This window comes from Pyrgilauda ruficollis, unplaced genomic scaffold (genome assembly GCF_017590135.1).
Source record: "Pyrgilauda ruficollis isolate IOZ18807 unplaced genomic scaffold, ASM1759013v1 scaffold61, whole genome shotgun sequence".
In the NCBI taxonomy this organism is placed as follows: Eukaryota; Metazoa; Chordata; class Aves; order Passeriformes; family Passeridae; genus Pyrgilauda; species Pyrgilauda ruficollis.
Window position 1 is genome coordinate 3,094,385 of NW_024527822.1, and position 24,479 is coordinate 3,118,863.

At 45.8% G+C, this 24,479-nt stretch overlaps 1 protein-coding gene across 2 annotated transcripts in view; it reads right to left on the minus strand.

Moving 5' to 3' along the window:
• Positions 1-24,479, minus strand: part of FRMD4A (FERM domain containing 4A) — a 209,949-nt gene that overhangs the window by 83,930 nt on the left and 101,540 nt on the right. For both annotated transcript variants that reach the window (XM_041483774.1, XM_041483776.1), the window contains exons 3-4: positions 13,203-13,297; positions 6,123-6,215 (exon numbers count right to left, since the gene is read on the minus strand). In XM_041483774.1, the coding sequence (XP_041339708.1) occupies positions 6,123-6,215; positions 13,203-13,297 (188 nt within the window). The remainder of the gene's footprint in view (positions 1-6,122; positions 6,216-13,202; positions 13,298-24,479) is intronic.

The window sequence follows — 24,479 nt, forward strand, 5'->3', positions numbered from 1 at the left end:
CTTCCAGCACAAACAAGGTCTGAGTGGCTGTATTTATACGCTGAGGCTGGCTGGGAGGAGGGGGTTTGCAGGGCTGCCGGCTTTTGGGATCTTCCTGCTTAGCATACACACAACTGGTGCACACCAACCAGCAAAACACATGCTGTGCAAAGAGATCTGGGCTATGGCATGAGCTTTATAGACAGAACAGCTCACAAGAGCCCCTGAAAGCAGCTTGGTGGAACTGGCTTGATTATGTGGGTTCTATATTCTGATTTTTTGCTATTGTTTCTACAGCATCCCACAGAGATGGGACAGCAGTGAACAGAGATGTAGAGCTATAGCATGAGCAAGAGATGGCTCTTTGTTTCCCCTTATGTGTAGCACAAACTCAGGGAGTTTCTGGTTTAGTACTGGTTCTGGCAGTGCGTGAGGGAGACAGCACAGCTGCAAGGAGCTCTGGGAAGAGACAGCAAGCCATGAGAATGTAGATGGACCACCCCAAGGTGCTGAAACATCTCAGGGCAGCTCCCTGAGCTCTTCTGGGATGATCAAGCTCCATGGCAAACTGGGGTCTGGCACTGCCCTCCTTGCAGTGCAGAGGGCTATGCACAGGACAAAGGAAGAGCAGCGGAGCAGAGTGATTTGTATATATGTAATTTTGCCCCAGCAACTGCTCCTGGGTGGCAACAGGTGTAATGAAGCTTGGGTGAGAGAAAATTCTGCCACTTCTCTTCCTCTACCCTGGCTGCAAATTTAATGTGTTTGGTAATCTGTTAATGCATTTCCCCCAGTCCCTGTAAACCCCAGTTTGACACCATGGGGCAGAAAGAGGGCTGTCTGCTCCTTCTCCCTCCTCAGAGGGGAGAGACAGGAGCTGGTGATTCCCTCATTCCCTGCTTGGAGCAAAATGTTGGACCACCACATACCCTTCTCTGGTGTGGAAAATTGTGGATGGAGGAACACAGCCCATTATGTGCGAGAGAAATAAATTGCTGAGATTAATTTTGTGTGGTTCTATTCAGCTTTTCCTGCCAAGGCAGGCTGCTGTCATCACAACCCCTAATCTGATTTCTTGGAGAGGAGCAAAGCTGAGTGGATGTGAGTGGCATACACACCCATGGTCTGCTGGGATCCCACGTTAGTCAGCTGGGGAAATTGGGAGCAGGATGCTCTGAATCTGCACCCCATAAGTGTCTCTGGCCCATGAGTGAGGCAGAAATGCATTTCAGTGACAAGTTCTAAGGTCCAGCTAACCCTATGAAGAACAACTGTCTCCCTTCCCAGGTCAGCTGTTTTCAAATGGCCTCTTGCTTCTTTCAGTGTTAGCATTAGTCCTTTTCTAATGGAATACAGGTTTAAAGATGCCTACAAAGAAGGGCTGAAAGACTAAAATAGCATAAGGCCTCATTAACAGTTGAAGTCTGGTCCAATTCCATTTAGATAGCCAGCTGAAACCATGTAGATAGGAAACGCTTCCTCAACCCTGGCTGTGCCAGCCTGCTGGAAATAATAATTTTAAATTTATAGACTTGATAGGACAGAGGGATGCACCAAGTGAATATGCCTACATCTGAACAGGGCTCTGAGGTCAGAGAAGAGACACAGTTTTTTTAAGCCTGCAACTTGCTGGATTCCAAAGCAGTCATCTTCGGATGAGTCAGATGAAATAAGTCAGATTAATTGCTCCTGAAAGGTGACTATTTCTTTCCAGTGGTTATATAGGGAGGCTGCACTAATTAGCTGTGACATAGAGCTGTCTGCCAGGTAAAGATTTCAGCTCTGGTGTGGTGATTCTCATCTCAGACTGCCCACCTGCCCCACCTGCCTCAGACCTGGACCACTGCCAGTGCACACAGAGCTATGTTCCTTCAGGTTAAGGGGGCACAGACACCCAAGAGCTTTGCACTCTGTGTTTCATTGCCAGTCTCTTATTTAGGGCCACTTTGTTCTGTAGTAACTGTGGCAACCTGGCAAAATGTCTGGCCTCAATATTGAGAGTCCTGAGCCCCCACAGCTCTCATGCTGACTTCAGCCCAGCAAGTACATATGAACACATGCCAGATGTTGCTGAACACAGGCATTCTTTTGTAGGAATACTGCCGCCCATAGATACAAACTCTGCCCCACAGTGTATTTGAGTATTGAGGATTTATTTCACATTTTGTTCAATGCCTTTCTGAAAGAAAAGCCTTTCCATGTGAGACATATTCTGATTTAGTGTGACGACTTCTGCAGTGAGTTGTCACTGTTTAGCTGGTGGAGTTGCCCTGAGAACAAACATATTCATTCCTGGGAAAAGATACACCAGTGGAGTGAATTTTATTTGCTAAGCTTGTTCATATAAATTAACAGCATGACAAACATACAGAAGATAAAGAGATCAGACCCATGCTGGTGGTTCCTTTGCTAAGGATTGCTAATCTCACATGGCCATTGTTTGAGGATGAGAACTCACTGCAGAGCCTGGCTAACTTTGCTTTCCATGAACAAACACCGTGTCGGTGCTCTTGTTCTCTCTCACATCAAAGCTTTACACAAAAGGAGTAACTCTGCCTTCTTTTTGTCTGTATGAGTCTGAGCAAAATGCTTCCTTCCCAGCCAAAAGGATGTGCCTGTACCTGAACCCTGCAATTTACCTCCTTTGCTGCCCAGGTCTCCACACTGTACTTAGGTTCCTGCACTGTACCCCAAGACTCATGGTGTGAGGTACATTCTCTCTGTTCTCTTCTGGCCTCAAAATGCCTCTGTAAAATGAGGCAAACCCTCATTTCTCCATCCCCATCCTTTGCTTCTCCTGGACTTCAGTGGCGACTTTCATCTGGCTAGTAAACCCTTTAAGGCAGGGAATTAGCCTCACCAACAACCAAGCAACAGGGGCTAAAGGAAGCCATCCAGGGAAGCTAATTCTAAGGTGAGAAGCAATATCACTCCCATTCTGTTGCCCAACATCCCTCCTCCCCTGCAAGACACATGGCACTCCCTCTTGCTTTCATGTGTGTCTTTAGAGCTATGTAAACAGATATTAGAAGAGTCTTATAAAATAATAGTGCACAATAGCCATGGGGCAGTTCACAGCTGCCCAAGAGTTCTGATTGCTTCCTAGATTCCTATGCTGTTCTCAGTGGAAAGCTTTCATTGAAGCACTAGATGACAACCTGAAGACAGGGAGGCTTCAGTAGCTGTGTAAATGAACAATGGAAGAAGCAAATTCTTACAAACCAATGCTAAAAACATCCTTCTAAAATCCCCCTCCTTTGACACAGTGCTGTGAAATTTTTGGTCTTTGATAATGGAAGAGAGGAAAGACACTGGAGATCAGTGTTCAACAATGTCAAACCCCAAGGAAATGTGTGTCAAAAGACAAAGCTTAACAGTGCTGCAGAGATTTAAAAAAAGGGAGGAGAATTTCACACTGCAAAGCTTGTGAAACTTCCTATTTTTGGCACGGTTCTTTCAAGAAGCCTTTTCTTAAGAAGGCAGGCTTCCCTTAAAATGCACTTTTAGAGCAGGCTAAAATCTGCAGCATCTTTGGTGGGCATGCTGCCCTTCAACATTGCAGGAATGTTGAGGGTAAAAACCATTTGATGGTCACATTAAAGGTGAAAATGTTTTCACTGTAGCTTCTCCTCTTCACAAACTACCCTTTACTTTTCTTGCCTGAGGCTTCATCTCTTCAGTAGTTATGCAGTGTACATTGAACTGTACATTTACTTCAACTAGAGGGAAAAACCCCCACAATTACTAAATCCAGATGCAATAAACAGAATTCTGTGTCATGAGCATCTGGCACATCCAGTTACTTGTATTACTTGTATCTCCCCATTTAGGATCCCCAGCATCAACCTAAGCTTTGTCAGTTGCTTGGGAGAGGTAATGCAAAAAGGGCATCTGCAACCACAGGAAAGCCTTTACCCATGACATAGTAGGTGTCATGGACGTGAAGTTTCTTACAAATTAACACATTTGTGATTAGGTATAGTACAGCACTAATTATCTCTGCTTTCTGCCTGATGGCAGCAGGGGAGAGGGAGCATTCTGTTTATGGTATATTTATGAATGGCTCTGCAAGCTGCTGCACACCCCCAGATTGTGAAAATAAACCCCTGTCTATTAGTGGTTCTCTTTAGAACTTTCCTTGAGCCCTTGCTTTAGTTCCCAAGCCAGAACTGAAACCACTGAGTAACAGATATGTGGGGCCTTTCTATCTTAAGCCATCTGGCTGGAGTCAGTGTCTTCAATTGCCTTCTGCTCAGATCAGATTTAGGGATGGACATGGGAACTCCTTATGTGCTGGGAAACTTTTTCAACTTCTGCCAGCTTCAATATCCACAGGGGAAATAAGCAGTAGAAAAAGCACAGTAAGTTAATGTCCTTTCCTAACTCTTGAGGCATCTGGCTCCCAGTCCAATCCAAACTGTAACTCAGTGTGACGACCCACCCATTACTGCCATCAGTAAGAGTATAGAGTCAGTCTGGTTTTCACACATGCAGGCACTGAATGCTGAGTTGTTCCCTATGGATTGAGATTCCAGAACAGGAGGGGTCACTCATTCACTAGCTGTTAGATGGATTTGTATCCTAGGATGCCTCTTGGCTGGGATCCCGCTAGAATGACTGGTCTCCACTGTGCTGCCAACTTTCATAAAACAATACAGATGGCAATATTTATGCTTGTTGAGTGGTCTTTGAAATGAATATGAGAGTGGCTCAGTAGCACAGGCTTTCACACATTTTACAGTTCTACTCCTAAGCCCAGCACTTAGCTCTTGCTCACTCAGGGCCTTCCCTGCTTTCCATGGGATCCCTGTCTTAGCACAGACTCCCCAGTTTGGACCCTGGACAAGATATCTGGTAACTGACTGGCCATGTTTTTATTGAGCATCAACATTTTTGTGTAGCTCTAAGCACGGGTGGATCTGGATCTCACATGCTGAAGGTGCTCAGCTCTAGATCTACCCTTATGGTTTGAAGCACCCAAAGTATGGACTAAATTCTTCTCTTGGAAGATATTAGGCTAATTCTGGACTCACAGGGCTTTGTGCAGTCTTGATTTGTCCTAAGATCTACCCACCACTAAATATAACAGAACAGAGAATCTTTTCTCCTGAAAAGCCTGCCTTGTAATGGAAGTTAAATGAATGACAATCACTATGTGGAGGGAAAAAAAGCTTCACTCAGGGGAAGAAACTCAAAAGTAGGTCTTCATTTTTTTGTGGGTACTATGGAATGAATGAGAGTGATGTCAGATGTAATATAACACTGGAGTGGAAAGCCTAACAGAAAAAGACACAGTTACGCTGCACTGGCTTGTTCTAGACATGAGCTATCCATTAAAAGTAAGTCAAAACCCTCAACTTAATTTTGTACATATGCCATCCCAGCCCCTGGCCTCTCTCTGGGCATTTCAAAGCTGCAGGAGCAAATTTGTCTTCTCAGAAAATATCTCCCTTGGAGGCAAAGGCACTGTGTGCATAAAAGCACTGGCAGCTTCCAGCAGCTTCCAAATGCTAACAGTTCCTTGTAAAAATCCCAGATGAAGTTTGAAGCTCCCAAACTGCCATAATCTTCATTAAAACTTTTATAGTCTGGTCCAGCCATGCAGAAACCAACTGGCTGCCATAAAATGCCATCATTTGCTATTTGTGGGTAATTCACTGTAGCACTGAGTTCAGAAGGTGAATATGACAGATCTGTACAGGGATTAATTCGGTCTCTGACAGAATGCACACTGTGGACACGATCCAGAGGAGACTGATGGCTCACCAGTGAGGAAGTGAGTGTTTTCCCTGCAGGTTGCTGGCTCAAGTGGGTTATCCTGGCAGAAAGAGGGCTTTGTTCTGCCACCCTGCTCAGCTTGGACTTTCCAGCTCAAAGCCCACAAGTAGAAGTGTAAATACATAACATCTGATCTTGCCCTCATACAACATTTCCCTGTGGACAGCTGTGGGTGTCGGTGTGGCTACTACTTGTTTACACTTGAGTGAGCAGAGTTTGCAAAGCCAAAGAGCTCAAAAGAAACCTCTGTGGAAGTGTTTGCCCACAGGTGTTTCTGAGAAACTGACAGCCTCACTTCCTGGCCTCCAGGAAACAGGCTGTCTGTAGCTGTATCCCATGGGAAGGGCTTGCCATCAGGCACTTACCTGACACAAAAGTACAAAACAACCGGTCCTGACTTTTTGGGGAAGTCATGTTCCAGCACCCGGCGGTCCAGCTGAAGCCAGTTCAAGTGTCCCCTGGCAAGAGAAGAGACAGTTTTAAGCCTGGCACCAAAGAGCTTTCTCACTCCTCATAGCAATGAGGTCTGAGGTGTTATGAAATGTGAACCAAAATGTGTGCTATTTGCCCTGGACTATTGAATGATATTTGAAAATCAGACAATAAATGTTTGAGGAGCAGAGGCGATATCATCCTGGCATTGTTTCAGTCTGGGAATCGAACTGCTAAAGTTCAATCTGTCAGGGTGAAAGCTGGCAGCACTGAGCAATCAGGACAGCCCAAAATGTTATAAGCTTCACCTTTTTATTACAGGCCCCTGGAGCAGTTGTATCCTTAAAAGTCTGTCAAGATTTTCATTAGAAATCCTTATGGTTAAGAGTTTCCACAACGCCTGCAGTATTTCACTCAAGGCTAAACCTGACTCTACAGTCTCAGACAGTTTATTTACCACCCACATGCCTGCAATAGCCTTTCTAGGTTTGCCCAGCCCTCCTTTTTCCCTCTTCAGAGAGCTCTTGAAAAACAGCTGCTCCATGAAGCGTTCCAGCTACAATTACCCCATGCTGCTTTTCTTTTGCCTAGATGGTACCTGTCGTTATTTTCTCCTATAATTTATCCATTCCTGCCTTGCTGCTGGAAGCTTTGCTGGGCAGGAGCTCTGTTCTTTGTCACGTTCCCCACATTGTAGAGTGCTGTGTGTGCATGAGAGGTACCTTAAATATACCATTATTTGTATTACAGGGGCATCTCGCTCCCCAGCTGAGATAAAGGCCCTGTTAAATTAGGCACTGTGGAAATACCTAGGGTGACATTCAGGCCCCACTGAAGCTGGCCAGATTTTTGCCATTGCCTTCAGTGATGCTAGGGTTGCATCCTGTGAGCTTTTGGCTGTTGATTTCAGTCAGACCAGATTTCACCCAGAGGGAGAGGCAGCCCTTGCCTTCAGTACTCTGCTGTCTAGACAAGCAAGGGGAGAGAGACTTGAAATGATTTGGGGGAGAATCTTGCAGCAAATAAAGCAGGAAATGGAACTCAGATGTCCTGAGCTTTATTCCAGTGCCTATTCACCAACTCATGATAATCCTCAAGAATAATTCTTCATTCCACTGAAAATGAAAAAAAGGAAAAAACCAGCCTGATTTAAAAAAAACCAAAACCCAACATTAAATTACCTTCTAGGATTGCCACAAGCCTTAGCAATGTATCCTGTATACAGCAAAACCACTCAGCTTTCACAAGGGTTTTCATGTGCATGAGCTTTGGGCAACAGAGAAGCCCTTTCAGAAAGTAAGCAATGACATCCCTGTAGCAATTTAACTGAATTTACAGCCCCCCCCACTCCATCTTTCCCAGAAAAATAAATAAAGGGGAAAGTAGCACCTTCAGGGGGCTTTGAATCACCTGGCTTCAGTGGGAATTTCTGTACTGCTGCCCTGGCTTAGGGAGGTGCAGAAGAGGACGGGCAGCTCAGGGACCTTCCTGCCCAGGCAGCTCTGGAACCCTGCTGGGACATTGTGTGTGCTCACCTGAGCACAGCACACTGCTCCAAACCCAGGGGTTCTAAATTACTGAGTTCCACCCATCACTCTTGTGGGCTCAGGATCAATACGTCGAGAAAGAAACCCTCCTCAAATTTTGCCATGTCGAAGTCAGGCATTCAGTTTAAGCAGCCTTTGCATCTGTTCTGTAAAAGTATCAAGTCTCAACTATGTACAAGTGATACATGTGGAGTCAGGGACTTTTCAGCCTCATCCTGGACATCTTCTGGTGTACAAAAAGAACAAAGCTTATTTTATCCCCTGCTCTAGACACCCATGTGTTTTCCTCCAAGATACTGTAACTTTCAGACAGCTTTTTCTCTAAATAAAGTTTTTAAATAATTTTTTTCTCTATTTTTTCACTTTAGGTAAAGAGCAGCGTATACTGTGCATTAGGGGCACAGACTTGCTGGCAGTGTGTCTACTGAAAGGAGTGCTGTAATACAGATTTTCAAGCCAAACTGGTCTCCTAATTTGTCTCCATTACAGTACAGGAGCTGAGCACAAGTCAGCCCAGCCTGGGATCAGGGTGGGGATTGCCATATTAACTCATCTGGATGTAGGAACTGACTGGTCTTGCTCTGGGCAGGATGCATAGCTGGGCATGCAGCAAGATGCAGGGGGTTTCCTTGCATCATTTCTGCTGTTGGCATGCTAGTGTGAGATCCATGCACCATTTCCTGTTGTTCAGCACAGATGTGTACTTTAACAAGGTTTGGCTTTTAGAAGGCAGATACTCCAGGCTGTCAAAAAAAATAATCCCCATGGAAAGATTCTCAGCCTGGGTACCCAAAAAATTAGAGGTATCTAGCTTTCCTGCTGCATCCCCCTTCTTGAAATCTGTAATTTTACTTTTTTTTCTTTTTCTTTTTTTTTTTTTCCTTTGTCATGAGGTGCTGTTATGTTGCTTTTAAGAGACCTCAGGAAGGCTGAAATTAGCTGTGAAGGCTACAGTTACATGTGGGATTGAAACTAGCCATGCTCACCCATTCCTAGCCTAAGTACAACCTGAGCATTTACCATGTAGCCATGGTACAAAATGCTGTCAGAGCAAGGAAAAGCCCCACTAAACCTGACATCCTATGCTGAACCTGTCCAGTTGCATTTGTATCACCAATGCAGCAGCCACCAGCAGCTGACGGTGTTACACACCAGATCCCACTGAGGGCGAGCTGCTGACAATGGACTTACTGTCTACCTCTACGTTTACTCAACAGCAATGTCTGGGTTTGCACGAGGAAAGGTTGAGAAGCCATGGTGCACAGAACAAAAAATCACTTCAAGGTATTTCTTGTTTTGAAAAGACTTGCTCTTTTCGTTCTCGGTGCATTTTAACAGGTTGGTATAATCATATATATACATATACATACCAGTTCCACATTTATGTTGCTCACGTACGCAGTTCTGAGTACTGGATTTTCTGATCTTCCACACTGGATAACACATTTAATTGCCACCGCGTTTTTAGGTTGAAGAGTTTCATTAGTCTCATCTGCATGGAGCTTAAATCCAAAGCTCCTTCAGAGGAGGAAGGTCACTTAAATCCCTGCCAGGAGCTAACTGCTCACTGTACTCAATTACTACTTACAGTCTTTCATCGCTGGGGGCTTCTGCACTGCAGATTGTCACCTCACTCCTTGTTCTCAAGCGTGCATGTGTGGCACGTAGAGAGCAGCAGCAGTGAGCAGTCCCTGGTATCTGCCTGTGAATGTGGACTATCAGGGAGCCAAACTCCCATGCCACTGCACCACAGAAAGCTTTGCTCTGGAATCTGTCTTCCTGTTGTCAGCAGAACTATTCATGGAGCACAATCCCATGTAAGACAGGGAAAAGTATGGGAATATAACCCTAGGCATGTAGTAATCCTGACAGTTTTCATGGACCAATTTATGCAGCTTGCACTGGGATCCCATTCATACATGGCCATGTCTAGCTGGATTTCCTTCACGGTTCAATTTAGAGACACAAAGTAGCTGTTGTTTCATTATCACCATTGATTTGTTCATTCAGATATTTCTATCAGTGTATTCAGAAATAATGGTGCAAACAGTTTTGGGGGACCTATAGGGAGGTCGAATACTGGAAGCCAGATAATTTTCCTCTGTTGGTTGTACTCATGTTGGCAGTTAAACTGGTGTGTCAATAACAACCACATAATCACTTTAAGGAAAAAAACCTGGGTCCATTTAGGATACAGACTGAGTATGGATTTTGGTGCCCAGGGTCCATTTTGTTGATTGTGTGCAGTAGTTCTGTTTTCTTTTATAAGTAAAGAGTGGCACATCAATTTTGCCTCCAGGTGGTCCTGTTTATACAGTTTTACTGCTTAGTGTCCAGTTTTCTGAAAAGTGGATCCACATTCATTTGTGTTATAAAGGTATTTGGGCCAATAAACCAACTCACACCCTTTCAGTGTCAGACTCATTCTGAATTTAACGGACATTGAGAAACACCATTTCACATAATACAACCCACATAAACTATTTATATATGATCAGTTGCAACAGAAACAAAAAACCCTTTAAGCTCACAGATTTTCTCAGTTACTTTTGAAGGGGCTGAGAAGCTCATGGGGTCATAAGAGTTTAACTCTACAAATTTTGCAACATAGTGGACTTGGTGATAAAGGAACTGGTCTAGTGCCAGAGTGGGATGTTATTCTCTGAGCTGCACTCTCTGTTGGACCAGTTGTTCAACCAGGATGTGGGATACCTGGCTCTGCCACATGGCTGGAGGGTGGAAATAGGCTTCCCCCAGCTCCCAGGGATGAAAGGGTATTCCAGGGAAGGGTGCTACCCTGCTCTGTGGGGAGCTGTGGGATGTAAATGTTGGTAGCTGTCAATGGAGCAGGTGACTCAGATCTATGGACAAGTGAGGGATGTGGAAACCCTGCCCATGGCCCAGTTGGGGAGTCTGCAGTGAACAGAAGGTTAATCCTGGCCACTTACTCTTAGTGAATGCTGGAGGAGCTGATCTGAAGGGAAAGGGTGGTTAGTGGAGATTCATAACCAGCTGAACATTTAAAACCCAAGCTCTTCCCCCATCCCTTTTCACTTTTAATCAAGCAGGATATTGCTCTTCTGGCTTCCTGTGATGCTTGGCCCCTGGTGCTGTACAGAGACACCCTTTTGACCTGTGCTCTCCTGCAGTTAATGGCTCAGGCTGTAAAAGGTTCCTATGATCACTGAAATAGGAGGTGTTATTCTCCCCTCCGTAATAGTCTGACAATCTAATTTTAGTCACGCTGAATGCAGTAATGACCCTATATTATCACAAGAAACTATTAAGTTGCCAACGCAAAGGTTGTTCCTATTGATTTTCTTCTAAGGTTGTCATGATAGAGCACAACTAATGAATGGAAATCCCCAGTCTAAATAATTTCTAAATAAATTACTCTCATAGAGCTTTTACTCTTAAATAGAAGAATTGATTTAATACTTCAGTGGCTTTTCTTCTTTCTAAACTTGCCATTTAGCCAACCTCAGACTACATTTATGAACCAGGCTTGCTCTGTTTCAGCTGGTTATGAGTCCCCTTCAAGTAAAGCACATGGAAACTCAGTGGAGAGTGAAGAAGTCCCTGAGGGCCTGTGTCACAGAATTAAAGGGTTTCTTTTTACATTCCTGGTCTGTATTAGGTAAAGATTTGGGTTATGTGCCCTGCAAACAAACATTAAGAGACTGTTTTTACTACTTTTTGAAGAAAGGGGATTTTTCAAACTTCCATTTCACATTGCAGGTTAAGATCTGTGGTATAGACAGTCCAGTTTATTTTCTGAAGCTGTGTTGGGACATCTATTTCCAAGACTCTGCCCAAGGCCCCAGGTATATTCTTTGGCTGTGTTCAGTCAAATAAAACAATTGCTGATTGTGCCAACTCTCTTCAAAGCACTTTACAACTGAAGAGGAAATATTTTTGTCAGGGTTATTTTCACAGCACTGAGGAAGCCTCAGTGCAAATGTCAGCCACTATGGGACAGCAGAAGGGCTTCAGACCAGCTTCAGACCAGCTACGACTTAATGCTTGTTTCTGGGCTGCACTTCCTTGAGTTAGTGAGATTTTCCCCAAATCTTTCATCTGGGCTGGCTGAGCATCTCCTGAAAAGCACCCTGCTTCACCTACAGGTCTGAAGGTGACCAAGTGAGTGGATGCCACCACCTAACCCTTTGAATCCTGCCTGGACCATGCACATCCGTCTGCACCTGCTATGTAGCTTCAAGCTCTGCCAGCTCTCACACTTCCTCCCTTTGCTAACCCAGATTTTTCCTCACCCAGTTAAACCTGGAAGTTCAGGGGGGGTTGGGTCTCTAATTGCTGACACCTCCTCATTAGCTTCCCTTGCTCTCCCAGGGGAGCCCTGTGCCCACCCAGCTGAACTGAGAGCTGGGACTTGCTCAGCTGCTCTCTGGTTACAGTTTGAGATGTGCCTTGTTTCTCACCTGTGCTCCTGGGACTTGGGTTGTTAAGGGAACATTTTTTGTCTTCTAGTGTGCTGTGGCTTCCCTGCATGGCTTTCCTGTGCCTCTCAGGCAGCACCTACTGAGTAACTTGCTTTCTCCAAGAATAACCACTGTGGTAGGAGCAATTTCCTCCTCCTGTTTTGTAAAGGGCAAGTGCCTCCTACTGTTTCTCCTTGGAGGATTAGTCTCATTAATTTGTGTTGGGTTGGAGATCTACAGGGCTGAGCTACTCATGTCAGTGAGCTGGGATGGATTCTGGGATCTCATCTGCTTTGGGTCCTGCTTCTGCACATGCCTGCTGCTGAGCATTCCTCCATCCTTGGAGCTGTGTCCTGAGATGGCCTCAGGCTGTCCAAGGCAGGTGCTTGCCAAAGGAATTGACTTTAGAGGGGTGATTGCTGCCGAGATGAATGCGGATATGTTTGTGCAATTATCCAGCAGCCTCTGATTACCCGATACTGAATCATTATTCCAGCAGATAATTTACATTTCCCTGCTACTTCAGCAGGAGAGTGGAACTGGCTCGTGACAGCAATACCGCTGACTCAGCTGTTCTGGGGACACAGTGTTGGCTTGAAAATCTTGGTTTTTAAAAATTATTTCGGTGTGGGAAACCTCTTCCTGATTAACATACAAAGAGAAACCTATTGCAAACCAAGGTGGGTGTCCATACAAGACACAGTTCATATGCCAAGGATGGTGTAACTCCTGAGAGAAAACAGCTGGAAAAATGTAACAGGGTGTTGCAGTAGCACTGAAGGGTCACGGTCTGGGACTAATCATAGCCTTTGGCAGACCTTTAATGCTTCTCTGGTGCAAATTTTATTCTTGACATTTAATCTGGGGATAGATATGGCCTGAACTGAGACAAAACCTCAAATTTTGTGATAAATTGGTCCATGCCTCCCTAGACCTTGGTCTAGGACCTTGGTGTACACAGTATTTCTACACCAAGATTTTCTGTAATCAATACCTGTCTCTTAAGTCTTTGATTTCTCACACTTACGTTTCATCTGTGAATGCAATTCCAAAGTACTCCTTCTCCTTCAGGTTGAAATGAGATGCCACCAAGTCAAGCAGCTCCTTGGCCAAAAGCTTTGGCTGAAAAACAAAAATGAAAGAAAGTGATTAATGAGGAGAATTGGATAGAACTGCAGTGTGCTTGAGGAGGAAAACACTATCCTTGAAACTACTCCACAGCTGTTGCTTTTATGTTCCCTCTGGTGTTCAAGCTAAATCTGCAAGGAACATTAGCTCCTTGAAATGAGCAGTAGTTTCCCTCCTAGGTAAATACTAAAAACCTGGCAATTCTGACCTATTCAGCACTTAATGTCTCTGCAGACAGATGATTTGCTGCCTGCCAGTGCTCGGATCTACCAGGACCAGCCCACTTCTGCCTCTCTGATAATTTTACTTGTTAAAGCTTTTTATCAAGGGCCTTTGCAAACACAATTCAAACACCCACTCTCTCACACACAGCACAGATATACGTTCATAACACTAAGAAAATACATAGTGCCAAAAGATAGGATGTGACAGGACCAAATGAGAAGTAAATGACAGAACAAAATAGTTTCCCATTCACTATTGCTTGTCGTATAGTGATAAGGATACATCCTCAAATTTAGGCACTTGGAAGGAAAGACAGGAAAGTAGCACACGCTTTCAAAGTACTCTTTGTAAGACAATAAAAGCCAAGCTCGGAGAAACAGAGGAGGGTTCATTACTGCCTTTTCTGCAAAACCTTAACTGTCTTTTAACTCTAATGTGTTCTCCTGATTCTATGAATTTCCATCTGCTCTTCTGGGCTCTGGTTCTTCCAACCAGATTTCTGAAGCCTTGGCAACAGCACAGCTCTCGTCCTGTCTCTTGTAGGAAACAGGGGTACAAAGGATCCAGATACTGCAGCCTTGTAATAGTCCCAGATGCCAGAGCTGCAGTTGTTACAGCAGCACTGGCACAGATGGGGTCAGAGATCCCAACAATATTCCCTGGTGACCACTTATAAGGATTTGGTCTACAAATCTCTGTGCTGCAAACCTCAGTGAAAATAAAACTGTCTGCAGGCTTGAGTGCCCCAATGAGTTTGCCAAGCAGCTGAGTCAGTTACCCCAGACATGAACCTGTTGTTAAATGGAGGTGAAATTATAATGCTGTGCAGAAAACAGGTGGCAGGGACATCAGAACCCTGCTGTCCTAATCAACTGCTCTGTCCTATAAAAACAAACACAGCTATAGTAGAAAAACCCCTCTGATTTATACCTAACTTTCAAGCAGATTAATAAGACTCAGACTGTGAAAATGTCCCTAAACTCAGCACTATCACAGTATCTGACTCAGCTGGGACAAACTTACTTCTCTGTATATTTCCCTGGCATTCACATGAGCATTACAGCATTTTCTATCCACCCTATGGGGACATCCAACGCATGGAGGGTTTCTAGGTCATGCCAGCAATGAAAGAAATGACAGCTATGCCTAAATGCAGCCCTGGCTTAAGGCAGCCTCTGAATGAATATGAGAGAGGTTGCTGTGTAGGAGGACCAGCCTGGGTGATAACAAATAGGTAGCATGCAACCAGCTTAATTTTAATTCCCAAGTCAAACTTCTCAAGCACAACTATTGGAGGCTCTGCTATGACAACACTGGTGATTGCATTGACCCTCACTCCTGAAAAAGCTCCCAAATGGTGCTCTGAGATGAATGGAGCAGGCATGGGACCATGGTCAGGTCCCCTGTCCCCCTGAGTCCAATCAAAGACCCAAGCAAAGAGCACACCAGCTACACCAGCTCATGGGGGCAGCTCAGCTACTTTCCTCCTGGCATTGTGCTGGCTGGGATGGACATTTGCAGCATCCCTGTCTCCTGCAAGATGAACCTCTCTTTGTCAGAGCATTCTAAGGACAAGCTACAGTTTGACTTATGATATACACAAATATTGTGATGAAGAGGATGGCAAGACTGCCAGGTGAATTCAGAGATACACGGGCTCAGTGCAGGTAGTTACTGGGGGCATTGGGTGACAGACAAACAAGCACAAACTTTTAAAGGAGAGAGGAAGAAGGGTTTGTTTCCTGCTGTCAATATACAGTTTGAAGCCTTGCTTTTCGCCTGCCCTTGCCCAAGGGTCCCTGCTCCTTTCTCTTTTGGGTGGCCCAAATTCTCTCTGCACCACAGAGGGATTTCTTCCCAGCCCAGGGATACAAGAGGAGGGGTGGGAATGCATGGCAGGACTGACTCCTCTATGGCCAAGGCCATGGCGGGGACAGTTGGTGGAGGTGAATCCAGGCACCCCCATGCTGGAGTGTATTGCAGGCTGGGAGCTGCGTGGCTGTCACTGCCTGGTGCCCAGTGCTCTGCGTGACTCAGTTATTTGACAAACGAGCAATTGTGCTGCCAAGCAAGGGAGTGAGCCATCAGTCAGCCTGGCTGGGTGTCCCACCTGAGACAGCAGGGGTGGGAATGAGGGGTGGAACATGCCTCAAACACAGCAGAGTTTTCCCAAGCCTGGGTTAAGTACATGGAAATTACAGGTTGAGCTTTTGCAAGAAAGCAGAACAATAAACAGCTGATGTGTAAGAGGCTGCCTGTGGACATGGGGAAGGTGTGGGTCCCTCTGCTGCAGTCAGACAACACTGCCACAAGGGACACTGGACAAGGGAGAAAGTCCCTTCTGTCCCTTCTGCTCTTCAGTCACATCATAGAGAAGTGATGCTCAACGTTCCTTGCCCCATGCACTGATGTATCCACCCCAAACTATCAAGAGAGGAGCAGCACCCATAACCACCAGCTTTCACCCACCCACCCCAGGATGCGTAAATGCAACATGCTGCTTCCTTATTTCTGCTGAGTGAGACCAGGCTGAAAAAGCCAAGAGAGGTGGTCAGCATGGTGTGACTGCCCAGAAGTGGGTGCTCCTCTCCCAGCACAGCCCCCTGAGGCTCAGCAGGACCACAATTTCCAATACCCTTGCAGCGGGGCCTCCCCCAAAGCCTGTGGTAGCAGATAAGGCAGGATAACCCTTTGCCTTGCAAGATAAGGGAAAAGAACAATAGATGCAGACCCAGCACTGGAATGGTGCCAGGTTAGTTTCTGGGCCAGAGCCCCTGAAGAGGCTTATGGCAGTGAAGTTAAGCCCAGCTAGTCCCCTCCAAGATTACTTTCCACTCTCCCCTTAAGCTCTGCAAGGTTATTGTCCTTTCCAGTGGAATGACTTGGGTGTCCTCCTGACACAGACAGGCAACCTGAGTGTTTGGAGAGGAGGAAGGTGTCTTCTCCAGGTGGTAAAGACTCCTCGAGACAAACCTGCACAGCAGGGATAAGGCAGGACAAGCCAGCCAGGCAGAAGCTGAGCTGCAGCCCGTCCTGCTGTCTCAGGAGAGACCCGCACGCTGGATGTTCGCGGTTAATCTTCTTGCCGTTCGCGATGGGAACGGCTGAGCAATGACCTCCTTTCATGAGAGCTGCACAGACAAAGAGCTCATTAGCAATGCCTGTGGCAAGTTGTTTTAATTCATTATTAATTTCTGGACTTCATTTTCCAGAGGGAAAATTTTGCATTAATAAAACTTCCATCACAGACACATTGAAGGAGATGGGGACTGGTCTGTGACAGCAGGGAAATCAATAGAAAGTGGGCCTGGGACCTTCTGGATTCAATACAATTGGATGGTCAGCAAGATGCACCCTGTGCATCCCACAGAAATAAATCAGGGTAACAGGTGGCATTCCAAGCAGAAGCTGAACCATGTCCTCAGTGATGCAGAGCTACAGAGTTGACTGTGTCGCCCTGGGAGCTGCCCAAGCAGACTGGAGACCCCTCTGCATCTGCTGCTCCTGATTCCCTTCCTACCTACACCTTCCTGGCATCCTCCATGTAACCTGTATCACAAAAAGCAGCCTGTGGGACTGTCATAGCTGCAGCTGGCTGGCCTGAACTTGGGATGGGGAACACCAGCAGAAATCCTTCATCTGGACTGGTGAGGGCTGAACAAGCTTTGCTGGTGGGGTAGGCTGTCAGAGCAGCATTACACAGCCAGGGAATCCCCTGCTGCTCCCTCCTGATATGGGACCCTCTTTGCAGAAAGGCATGTAAAGAACAGTGTTCTGAAAATCAATTTCTTTTGTTACTAGAGAAATCAGCAGGGACCCAGTTGTAGTCCCAGCACTCTGGAGCTGTGGCCCTGGGGAAGAAGAGTCCGTTCCTGGTAAGTTCTTCTGCCAGGAGGAAAGGCTGAGGGACCCACACTCCTGTGTATCCGAGTCTCTGGCACAGACACTGGCCATTTATTATCCAAACCCTGCCCCTGAGACTTCTCTGCATGGCAGTAACCTGAGTGCTTTCCTGGCTCTGGATCCATACTTGTACTCTCCAAATGCTACTTCAGCCTGGAACAAGTTACATTTTGCAGCCTAGACTTCCTGGACTTGCAGACATGGCATTTTCTATAAAACCTAATATGTCAGGATCCACCTGCCAGGTATGATGGCACGAAACCTTGTCCAGGGGACTCCTGATACTCTGCAGAGCAGACAACTCTGCTGTGAAGTCAAGCCTGACTTCACAGCACTCTGAGGTTTCTTCCTTCCCTCTTGAAGAGGCAGGGGAGCAGAGATGGACTCATTAGGGGCTGCCTCCTTATTAGTAGAATGACCCAGACATCCTTCCCTGCTCCCTGGGCCATGCCAGAGAGGCTTGTCTGGAATGATAATGCTGTGGAGCCTCAGCAGTGAGGAGCACAGTGAGCACATGGCTGGGGCTCTCTGCAACCCTGCAGGCTTGAAGCAGTGAACTCATTCCCTCCTTGCCCTCCAAAAGAGCTGAAGTTTGTTCTAATAATGACTTAGAGGAAAGGGAGAGCTTTATTAGTGGTGTCAGGAGGTGGCAGGGAAAGGGCTGAGCTTTAGTAGCAGCTCTGTGACTTGAACTTGCCATGAAGAAAGATGATGAAAAAGCACCAAAGGCAATGCAAGAAGGTCCCTATGGGATCACACTTGGCTGACACTCCAAGGGATGTCTCCCTGCAATTCCTCATTGCTTAAAGAGCCCACTCCACACCCTAGACTACAGGCACAGCCTGTGCTAGCAAAAACTACACCAAGAAAACATCAATGCATGCCATGTCCAAGCTCTGTCTGTATCTCCTTGCCTCTATTTAAAGGAGAACTCAGCACTGGCAAATTAACCACAGGGGAGGAGTCTCTCTTCCATGCATTCCAGTTATCTCTGCACAGAGGCACTCTACAGGTGTCTCTTCCCAGTTAGACACGATGGCAACTTCCCTGAACAACAGCAGAGCACAGAGAGCGCTGAAGGCAAGCAGAGAGGGGAAGGACAAGCCTGAGAGCACCTTGGAAAAGGAAAGCTGCATGAGGAATGATGATTCAAACTGATTCAATGTCAAAATCCCAGAGTTTCATGGCTCTTTGATGTATTTATTGGAAGAGTTCATATTAGCATGAGCTCATTAATATGGGCTGCTGTACCCACTGAGGGGGGCAGGCTGGGGTCTGCTCATGGGACATCTCCCTAATGCTGCCAAGAGGAAAAGGAGGATGTGAGATACAGGTGATCCAGAGAAAGACTTTGCTGCTCAAGGTGATATGAAAACCCCATTTTGATGCCTCCTAACACCAGCCACAGTCACTGTCACACAGGTTTAGTGATAATACTGGCATGTTATGGACATGTGCTAGCCACAGGATGGGAGGAGGAGGAAGAGGACTTCTGGGGAGATGGATCTCTTATAGACTGGGAGAAGCCTGACCCCAAGCTGTAGGGAAGGGATGCTATTCAGAGGGACCTGTACAAGCTTGAGAAGTGGATCCATGGGAACCTCATGAGGTTCAACAGGGTCAAGTGAAACACACAGGGTCATGGAAACCCCTGGCATCTGGTATTACCCAGAGACAGGCTGGGGAATAAAGAGATTGAAAGCAGCTTTGTGGACAGGGACATGGGGGTACTGGTGGATGAAGAGCTGGGCACGATTCTGCACGTGCAGCTCAGAAAGCCAAATGTGTCCTGTGCTAAAGCACAAGAAGCGTGGCCAGCAGGTCGAGGGAAGTGATTCTTCCCCTCTACTCTGCTCTGGTGAGATCCCACCTGGACTGCTGCATCCAGTTATGAAGCCCTTAGTACAGCAAAGACATGGACCTGTTGGAGTGGGTCCAGAGGAGAGTCATGAAGATGACCAGAGGGATGGAGTACCTCTGTCTGACAGAGGCAGAATGGGCTGTTTCTGCCAGTCATTATGGAAAATACAGAAGAAACACAAGCATTCCAGTATTAAATACTCAATATAATTAAAAGACAATGTTACTGCGATTTGAGCAGAGCAAGGAACTCTGGAATCATGTGCTCCCCCAGTGGAAAGACAGACTGCCCACTTTTGGCAGAGAAGCATGTTTCTCTATGACAGCTTCCCATTAAGCTTAGAAATGAGTGAGTTATAGAGAGAGATTATCTATCCACAGTCCAGCAGTGCCATGAATAAAAACCAGATGACACGGTATTAGCAGCTGCTGGTATGTCCCTAGAAACTCAGGCACACACAAAGTATATTTCATTGTTTTATTAACTGTCAAACAAGCCTATCTGTTTCCCCTCCCCCATGTCATAGCTTCTCTCTAATTCTCTGCAGCAGAAGGTTTCTGGGTAATGTACAGTTTCAACATATGGACAGACACGTGCCACCCAAATCCATCCAGCACAGACACATGTTGTGCTGTGGGAACCAGGTACCTAACTCACACCAAGCAATGCTTCACTCATTAAGGTTAAAAACACTGCTACCATCCACTGTCTCCTTGCTGGAGGAACTTCCAGTGCAATAGAGCACAAGAATGCAGAGATGAGACACTGCTAAGCCAAGTGCTGCAATGCCAAAGATGGTCTGCAGGACTGGGGCTCAGCACTGATTTTGTGCCATAATCCAGCTGTGGCCAGGCACAGGCTCCAGGACCCAAACCACTGGTATTTAGCTGTGAGCAGGTTTGGTTTCTGCAGGATGGACTGTGAAGCGTGTTTAGTTCAAACCAGCCCCTCAAGTCCTGTTGATTTGGTCAAATTTTGCTCAACATTCAAAGGTTGAATGTTTGAAAAACATGTTTTTGGTGCCTTGAGTAGCAACGTAGGCTGGGGAATGCGTGCAGTGTGGCCAGTCCCTCAGCAGGAGAGGTGAGGTGGAAAAGGAACATTTTGCATGAATGCAGAGGAATTCCACCCGTGGCTGTGCCGGGCAGTCCTACCAGGCAGGGAACAGTGCTGCTTCTTGGGTCTGCTGGAGCCTTGGGCTGTGTAATCAGGAGGAAATGAAAGTGCCAAACGCTGCTTCACGCACAATTCTTCCCCTCCACTGACTATTAGCATTTGCTAATGAAGCAAACTCCAGGTCCTCGCCATGAATTAGATCATCTGCTAAAACCAGCCACAACCCTATGGTCCAACACCACAGAGATAAGGGCAGTAAAGAAGCTGTACAGGCCCTGTGTGTTCTGACTCTGTTCCTCAGGGCTTTGGCAGCAGACTGTGACTCCTTCCCTCTCCTGCTTCCTCGCACATGGAACACGTAATTCTTTCATCCAGAGGCCACTGAACTGTCCCTCACTTGCAGTTCTCCTCTTGTCAAACTGGGTCTGCCAACAGCTCTATCATCCTCTTGTTTAACCCATACCATGCATTTCCAAGAAATGAAAAACCCGAAATCACTCCCTATAATGTTGTGTAAATACCCAGTAAGGTATTACTGGGTATTTGGTAATATACCAAATACCTTTGATAATTATGTCATCTGAATACAGGGTAATAATATTGTACAAAACTGCTCAGGCTAAAGGCTGGGGGCTTTAGGGGCTGCAATTCCCCTTACGGGATAGAGCCTCTATTCCTCAACTCCACGTTATTATGTCAATTTATGGAGTGCACATAATCAAAGCAGGCTGGGATGTAGTTGGGTGAAAAATTATTCATTGAAATGCAAAATGCCTGGAGAGGGAAAGCCTTATTTTTTATCACGGAACAGCTGAACTCCGTCAGTGTTGGGGACGGGCGGCAGGAGCACTGCTCGTGCTGGCACAGGCAGCACCTCCTTCCCAGAGTTAGAGGTTGGCTCTAAAAATCTCTTTTCTTCATTTACATAAGCAAATGAGACAACTTGCCTCCAGCAGCCGCCTCGGGAATGTGGAGGGTGGTGACAGAGTGCCATTGACGTTTTTTCTTGGAAAGTCAACACCCGCAAGTCGTGGGAATTAAGATTTATTAGGGTCAGAGAGAAATAGACAAAAAATTTCCCAAGTTTTCTAAAAAAATCTGTTTGGTAAAAGGATTAGAAACACCCTACTGACAAGCTGCCTCAGAAATATTCACAGATAGCTGCATTTGTGGGCTCAGCTGATACCTGACACTCCATCTCTTAATTCAGAAGGCATTGCTGATACTCTCTAATTCTCCTGTATATTAGCAATGGGAATCTGCTTAATAATTTTGCAGTCACAGAAAGCAAAAAGCATGAGCTGGCCATGTCTGCATGGCAAATTCATGTCAAAACCAAAATGAGAAGCAGTTGGTGGGATGAAAACAAGACTTGGGTCTCTAGCATCCCTCCTCCTTTTCTTGTCTGATGCAGAGGCAGCTGCACTCTTCCCCCATTCAGAAGGGGTCTGTGTCAATGCCCAGTGACCCCATTCCTCTCTGTTGCCATCTGTATGATCCCACAACTCCAGCAGAGTTTTCAGTGACTGCATCCAAAGAGGCCAGCCCGTTGCAACTGGTACTGGGACAGGAAATCTGCTCCATGCTCAGATCTTTCTCCCATCCACGACAAAAGCCTCAGCACTTCCCTCTTCCCTCCCTCAGCTCTCTGCCCAGTCCATCCCTTCTCTGTCTCCACTGGGAACAGCTAATTCCCCACATTAAAGAAAGAGCCTGGCTGATGTGCTGAGGATGGCAGAAGGAAAACCCCAGGTTTGGCTCTGATCACATATTTTTTGTCCATAGACTTGAAGTACAAGATTTGGTGCCTTAGTGCCACATGAGAATCTGGCTCTCTGTCTCCTGCAGGGCTGGGGAGAGGAAAGGATGCTGTGCCTGGCATTCAAACTGATGTCCTGGTCTGCCCTGACTACGTGGGGTGCCAGCAGGAGCAGCACACTGTTAAGTATTTCTTCCTGGGACCCCCCAAGATCTCCCTGCATCTCTGGGCTGTGCAGTCTGGATGTGAAGGCTTGATGCACATCTCCTTCATGGAGTATCTGTGCCAGGTCCTGTGTCCCCCAGTGCCTCTCCTGTGTGCCAGAGTGCTGATCTGTGCCTGCACAAGCCGTCCTTTCTGCACAGCATTTCCAGAGGAAAGTGGTCAAAATCCTCACATATCCCCCTGGGATATTTTTCTGAGGATGAGAAAGATCACAGAGGGTAACCTCGTGTGAGGACTCAAGCACCCTCGAGTCCTTTCCAACTGAACTGTGGCCAGGAGCATGAACTGAGTGAGAAGATCTGGCCAACCACAGAAGCAAAACCGGATTGGAAGGAAAAGAAGAATTCTTTTTTGGAGGGATTTGATGGAAAGTGTGGAATTCCTTATGCTGACTGATGTAAAAATGGCTTTTGTAGCACTGCCAAAGTCACTGCCAGCTCATCTAATCAGCCATGAAAACACCAGTGAACCAAGTTAAAAAGTTGCCCTAAGTCAATTTGCACATGCAACTTTTATTTTTCTTTATTTAAAACTTTCTAGATTTGTTTTTGGATTATTGGAAGAAATAGATCCTTCCTCTATTATCTTTCTTTGGGTTTCTGCCAAATCCTAACACAACATCAAATCTGGTTTGAGCTTTACAAGACACTCCTGAAGGCAAGGTTGGCTGGCTGCTTGCTCCTCTATGTGCTTACTCCAGCAAATATTGTGCTTGCAGGAGGCTATTCTTAACTCCATGAGAAGTTTTATAGTAACATCAGGAGCTGCATGCTGTGGCTTAATACAGTTTTAATGAGAATACGTCCCAAATTTGACAGTTTTGACCGATTTTTTTTAAACTTTCAGGGAATTTAGAGCAAACTTATGAGGCACTAAGTCAGAAGGAATGGTGCGAAGAAAAGGTACTCACTTATGTGGACCCAAACAAGCAACTTTCAAGCAAATTCAGTTCCTTTAGAGCAGAAGAAAAGCCATTCCCATCTATGATGATCAGATTCACTAGCCCTTTAAATCATCCTCAATGTCTTGAACCTATTAGTAATCTATCTGGTAGCTTCCCATCTTCTCATGCATGAAGCATCTATGAGATTTGTATGTATAAATGAGAAAAATATGGATGATAGATCAGCAGAGCAGAAGGAAAATACCCACTCACAGGAGGACTTTGCACTGGCTTAGGGCCATCAGTTTCATACAGGCAGGGGAGTGAAGCATTTGTGCTTTAAAGCAAACCTTGACTTTCAAGGTCACGGTGGTTTCAGCTTTTCCCACTCCACCTGATCTCCAGGTCACTGGGACTGGGTGTGTTTGGCACTTGGATCTCCATGGTTTAGCAGCACTGGCTATATCAGCACTGGTTACCTGAAGAAGGCCACAGCAAATCATGCTCCCACAGCCTCAAAGAAGCCTGGCTAACCAGACAACCCTTTCTTCTTTCCCTCATCTTTGCAAAGAGTCAGAAAAGTCTCATTTTTCAACACAAAGGCATTTAACCTGTGGAAGATGCCCCTGCAACAGAGATGGATTTCATTGTCATTATCTGCAATCAATTTAAGCAAGCAATGATATTACTGAGGCTAAACATATCTCATGGTTTTGTCACAGAACTGGGGGCTCAGATTTTTTACCTTCCTTCGCACGAAACGTGCAGCAGTGACGGATACAGAGGCCAGATTAGATGGAGCTCTCCAATGGAGATTGATGCTAAATAAATACAAACTGAAGCAGCTCAAGATGCTAATTGCACATGCTGGGGAGTTAAGAGGGTTTGTGTGCAGGGCTTTGGTTCAAACCCTTGTCTTAATGCAAAGAAAAAAAGATACAGATATGGCATTCTGTGCAGCACTCTGGGCTGGAAGTGAGGTGGCCTACTTTAAGAAAATATGTGACAAATTTATTCAGATAATCGGTATTGTAAATATTTGGCTTAAAGTATTTTGGGTCTTCATAAGTATTTGCCTTTCAGTTTCTGGAGATGTGTATAATTTTGAAACAGGGTAGTCAACTGCTGCAAGAAAGTCAACTGTGTTTTAAATCATCTGACTGTATCACATGTGGCAAATCAAAACTTGAACATGAAGCAAGCT